The 6032-nt window shown below is 33.1% G+C and overlaps 1 protein-coding gene across 1 annotated transcript; it reads right to left on the reverse strand.

The window, feature by feature from the left end:
* Window positions 1-836: 836 nt before the first annotated feature.
* Window positions 837-4076, reverse strand: LOC149540172 (jasmonate-induced oxygenase 2-like). Its single transcript, XM_089801330.1, has 3 exons — window positions 3516-4076; window positions 1502-1826; window positions 837-1325 (listed from the first exon to the last, which is right to left on the reverse strand). Exons 1-3 carry the CDS (start codon window positions 4031-4033, stop codon window positions 1053-1055), a joined length of 1116 nt encoding a protein of 371 aa, XP_089657456.1. The 5' UTR covers window positions 4034-4076; the 3' UTR covers window positions 837-1052.
* Window positions 4077-6032: the final 1956 nt, after the last annotated feature.

The raw sequence follows: 6032 nt of genomic DNA on the forward strand, positions 1-6032 counted from the left end.
TAAATTTTGACTATTGAAGTCAAAATTAATTAATTAATTATTATTTATTAAGCTTGTGTAGAGTCAAACCAAAGACCTCTTAGATAAGAGGCTCACAATTTACAGTTGTGTTGTAGGCTCTTGCCTAAGAATAACTAATTATCAACTCATCATAAATGTAATTTTAAGAATTTAACTTGAATAATATTAAATTATAACTTAAATATTACATCAAAACTATAACAAAAATCTTTAATAGCACTTAAATATCTATTACCAATTTAGATCAACTCAATAAAAATCTAAAATTTTAATTAACTAAATTCTAACTATTTTACAAATTAAGAATATTTAATTACATAATATATGTTTTAAATTTTTTAAACTAGATTGCTAACTAAATTAAAAAATATATATTTCAACAGTATAAAAAAATGATAACACTAAGTTATTGATTAAAATATATCAATTTAGTAATTTAAAAAAACTGTTGCAGAATTGTTTTTGCTTCTATCCTACACTCATTATATTTATAATATTTCTTCAACATCCTTTGTTCCATGGTCCACCCTAATAAATGAATTGCAAGGAATTTTGGAGAAATTGTAAAAATAAGGTTAATATACTTGTATCCACTTTTAAATCCTATTATTTGACAAAAACAGAGAAGGTATTTTTTCATTTAAAGTCAATCATTTAGATTGATACTTTTGTCTTATAATAAAAAAATTGAAATATCAATAAACTCTAAAAATCTTGCCGGTTAAAATGCAATAATGCTTCAAATCAATTATAATAGAAATAAATTATTTATAATAATATATTTAATTGATAAAAAATTATAAACTTTAGAAAAGTTAAAATAAGATAAAAATACTTATTACTCGTTGATATGTTCAAAACTAATTACAAAGTGAATATAATAGTAGTAGCATACATACGGCAAGTACAATAAGCTACACTAACACTGATAAAATTTAAACTATTACCTCTCGGATCAAAGTATATTATCTCTAAGATTAAAGTTCAGCTCTAATCATATTATCTCTAAGATTAAAGTTCAGCTGTAATCCTTAAGCATGCACCATGTATGACTGGACATACTTCTTGCTATTTGCACCATCTGTGTAAAAAGCAATTTCATGGTTCTTAAAAACTATACTAGAATACTTGGCATTTTCTTCAACTTTTGCAGCTTCATCATTCATCCTCTCCAAAAGTTCAGGGGAAGGTTTAATGATGGCATGTGGAGCAGCATCACAAAAGACTGGTATTGATATTCTGGGTTTAACTCTATCAGCCACAACTCTATGTTCAATACTCTTATATCTCCCATTACTGATGATCTGATATCAATAAAAACACATACATTAGAATTTAAATGAGCATGGTACAGTTTAAAAACATGTTAAACTACAAATCTCATTATCCATTGTGCACTGTACAATTTTTTTCCAACTTATACAAATTTTTTCCCACTAAGATTTCTTTTAATAAAAGGCATAAATTTCTTTTTTCTTACCTCCACTTGATCAGCTACATTGACTAATAAGGCTCCAGGTGCTGCTATAACAGGAATCCACTTATCGTTCTTTTTAATCTGAAGCGCTTTAGAGCCTGGTTCTTGCAGAAGTATGGTGGCCATGCCAATGTCTGAATGGGCATAGAAACCAGCTGTGAGTTCAGGCTCAGGGCAGGGAGGATAGTAGTTGATGAGCATATTTTGATAAGGCTGCTTAATGAATGTTTCCAAATAGTTTTCAGGAAGACCCAAGTTTAAAGAGAATGCTCCCATTAGCCTTTTGGCCAATGTTAAGGCCTCCTCACTGTAATTGTGAACCACGTCTCTATATAAAACAAACAAGAAATAAAATTATTATTATTATTGCAAATATAGTAAAACATATATGATATTTTTTTACTTTAAAAATTATGTTTAATGAAAGAGAAAAGGTGATAAACTTATTAGTATTTTATGATACTAATATTATAAAAAGGTAGATGAGATTTTCGAGATAGGAATAACTTTCGTTTTTAGCAGAACAGAGAAAATTTATTAAAATAAGGACCACAATGGTGTTCTGATTATATTAACAAACACGTTATAAATGGATAAGTACATACTATAAGAGATGATTATATAATATTGGTTTTATAGTGTTATAATAATCAATTGATATTATATAAATATAAAATAAAATCAAAATTATCTTTGTTAGACTTTATAACTGAAATTTCTTAAAATTAATTTTTAGTTTGTTAGAATTGATAACTGAAATTTCTTTTGTTGTGAGTTGAATCAGTACAAGATTTATGTATAGAAAAAATATAATTTAATGATTTGAAAAACTTAATGACTTAATTTATGTTTTTGAAACTTAAAATAGTACTAAATTTATATACTAATATAATATAATTTAATAATTAAAATACCATTAATGATTTAATATGATGATCAAATCATGACATCATGAGTCGTGGTACTTTAACTAAACTTCAAACTCTTATTATTAATTTGTTGAGGTTGTATGCTGGAAGCCTTTGCTTAGCAGACGTGCTCACATGTTTCAATTATTCACTTTTTTATATTCAAGTGCTTACCAGATTTTTCTGATTGTGCATTCATTCTAGAAATGATGTCTTTCACCTAAAATTAATTAAAGAAAACAAAATATCAAATAAAAAGCCCCAACATAAATGTAAAATAATAATAATGAGCTTCCTATAACAACTTTGTCAAAAATTATATGAATCTATCCCTTGGTTTTGCCTCCAAGCTTTTCCTTTTGTTAACTTAAAAGGAGATATATGTATAAATCAAATTCTAAAAACTCTTAGCCTACTTATGGTTATAAAGAAAAGGGACTGGTTAAGAAGAAATTTTCTCTTTATGTATAAATCAAATTCTAAAAACTCAGCCTACTTACGGTTATAAAGAAATTTTCTTATTTTTATTGTGTTTGGATTCATATAAATGAATGATCTCTCTAACTTCATTGATAGTTGATTTATCACAACAACTTCTCAATTTACCCATTTCTCAACAGGACTGGTTGATAATGTTTGTGTAATGAGAAACATACTTTGGATAAGGAGGTGGTGCTGAAAAGTGAAATGATTTAGATCTTGAATTTGATTTTAGAAAATGGATTCCTCTATCATTTTAAATTTTCTCCCTGCTTCTAGAATTCTTTAATTACTTCCAACTTTCCAAAACTGAACTTTTTGATACATCTTTAAAAATTCTGTACTTCATATAGTATCCATATTAATCTTTATACAAAGATCGGAGATCCATATTAAGGAAAACGCTTTACCACTTTAGATAGATAAAATCAACCACGTCTCCTTTTAGTAGAATTCTGTACCTTTTATATAAAATTCAACACCTCAAATTAAGATGCAATGAAGATGGCTACTTCCGAAAACGCAATCCAATTAAAAACACAAATGTTAGAAACAACTTCAAAAGATCTATATATCAAAGGGACCTTAAAGCTGCAACTACACATTCATACAATTTCTAAAACAGTTACCTGAAGTCAGAAGGATTAGAAGGCCAATAATCATAATCTCTTATGGAGTGAGGCTGCAGCAGAAGATAGATGTAGTCCCTCCAGTCTCTAGTTGCACCTTCTCTTCCAATATACTTACTCCCATACCCTTGGGTGATCAAACCAGGTAAGGCAGCATAACCCTGTTTCTCTTCCACACTTAGAGCAAAGAAAGCCTTGCTCACATTCATCATGGCCTCCATGAGATCCTCTGCAATACCATGATTCACAATCTGAAAGAAACCCCACTCCTCACATGCATCAGCCAGTTCTTTCAACACTTTTTCCTTCTCAACACTCCCCTCACAACAATTGATCAGGCCTTGCAAGTCTATCACGGGAACTTGCTCTTCCAAATCTTCATTTGGAGAAGGAGATATGAAACGCTCTTCTGGAGGCCTGATAAACTTCTCAGGGATGCTTGTGATCCCCTTCTCTACCAAAATCTCCACTGCATCAGTTTTGGGCTTAGTGAGACATTGAACCTCTGCACTTGCCATTTGTTAACACACTTATTCTCAATAGCACAAATCTCCTATATCTGATCAGGGATATACCCACATGTTCATATATATTCATGAACACCCAAAAAGATGATGCTTAAATTGTCTATTATTTGAAGTGATTAGAACAAAATATCTTGGCATGTGGGGGTCACAGACATGCAACATCAATCCAGCACAGAAAATGCTCACCAGTGCATAATGCACCACACAAAACCTATCCTCACTTTTCTCCATATCTTGTAAGATCAGAAATTGGAATGGCTACTCAAAGGTATTGGGTATCAATACGTCTTTGGTTTGTCTTTTACAAGATAAGTCCAAAGTAAAATTTGTCTATCTTCTCGAAGATCAGAATAGTTCATTTGATTAATAGGCGGACATTTTGACTGGTTTTTTAAGTGTTAATTAGTAATAATCCATTTAATAGATGAATGATTTGTTCATATTAAACATTTTTGAGAAATAGATTTGTTTATATTGAATATTTTGATAAGTAAGTTTAATGACAATATAATATAAGATACTAGTCATATATAATATAAGATACTAGTCATATACCCTCATCTTCAGCCTCTTTGTGACTCTTTTCTTGCCGCTGGATGGGATAAAGTGGCTCATTACAAGACTCCTTATCAATTGGGACCTGTTGTTGGTTACAGATGGAAGCATTCTTCTGATTGGCCTCCTAGAGGTACAGACATGGATCATCAGGAGCTTTCTCAAATTCTGGCCTCTAGAGAGTGTTCTTCTTTGCTTGGTCCAGATGTTTTGGCTTGGGGCGGTACCTTGTCTGGTAAATATCATGTCTCTGCTAGGTATCAGGAGATAACTAGGCAATTATTTGGAGATGCTGAGGTCCCTTGGTGGAAGCAAGTTTGGAATAAAGTTTCTTGGTCCAAGTGCAATTTTTTCATGTGGCTAGTGGCTCACAACCGTTGTCTTACCTGGGATAATCTTTGTAAACGTGGATTTCAGGGCCCCTCTTATTGTGTTTTGTGTGGTAATGGAGAGGAGTCTGTCTCCCATCTGTTCTTCCATTGCTCCTATTCTACTCAGATATGGCACCTTTGGTGGAGCGCTTGGGGTTGCTCTTGTCGGCATGCTTCCTCTTTGCCTGAGTTCTAGGCCCGCTTGGGTACTGCTCCCTCCAAGTCTTCTTTTCTCCATGCTGCTTGGATTGCTGGCCCATCTTTCATGCTTTGGCATATCTGGTTGGAGAGGAATCGTTGCATATTCTAAGATGTTCGGCTTGGTGTTTTGCATCTTTGGTGGAAAATATCACATTCTCTTCAGGAAACTATTCTTGTGAAGTGTGAGCTTGATGGGGGTATGGATCGAGTTGATTTTGCTATCTGTAATCGCCTCAATTTTCATCTGCAGGATGGGGCTACAGCTCATAGGTTTCCTTCTATGTCCAGGCAGCTTCACCATCAGAGGAAGGGTCGGGTTAACCGGGATGGGCACTGGACTCCTCCTCCCTGTGGAGTTCTGAAAATTAACATTGATGGTTCTTCCCGTGGGAATCCTGGTCTGGCTGGTATTGGCGGAGTGGCTCGTTGTAGTTCTGGGGATGTTAAATTTTTCTTCTCAGTTCATAAGGGTGATTATACTAACAATCTCATGGAAGCTCAGGCTATTTTATATGCTGTGGAACAATGTTGCTTGCGGGGATGGAGTAAGATTATCTGTGAGTCTGATTCCCAGGTGGTGGTGAATATGCTTTCTTTGCAAGAGCTTGAGGATGTTAGTTGGTAGCTGGCCACTGTTGTTAAGCAGATTCTTTTCTTCTCTTCCTCTTTTCAGTTCATTAGGTTCATGTATATTCCTCATGAATGGAATAGAACTGCTGATTGTTTAGCCAAATGGGTATCTAGTCATGATCCGGGTTGGAATATTAGGGATAGGAGGCAACTGCCCTTTGAGATGGTGCAAGAATTTGATGATCTTGTTGCTCAGGATCGAGCTCCTTGTTGAGCTCTCCTTGTTGTATTCC

Source organism: Cupressus sempervirens, chromosome 9 (genome assembly GCF_028749045.1).
Source record: "Cupressus sempervirens isolate cs-2001-9-10 chromosome 9, ASM2874904v1, whole genome shotgun sequence".
NCBI lineage: Eukaryota > Viridiplantae > Streptophyta > Pinopsida > Cupressales > Cupressaceae > Cupressus > Cupressus sempervirens.

What these genes read in the sequence shown, in the direction of transcription:
- LOC149540172 (XM_089801330.1), bottom strand. Translation starts at nt 4,033, where the DNA reads ATGGCAAGTGCAGAGGTTCAATGTCTCACTAAGCCCAAAACTGATGCA. An exon ending in TCTAATCCTTCTGACTTCAG is followed by an intron (nt 1,827 to 3,515) that starts GTAACTGTTTTA and finishes TGTTTTATATAG; the next exon opens with AGACGTGGTTCACAATTACA. An exon ending in ATGTAGCTGATCAAGTGGAG is followed by an intron (nt 1,326 to 1,501) that starts GTAAGAAAAAAG and finishes TATTGATATCAG; the next exon opens with ATCATCAGTAATGGGAGATA.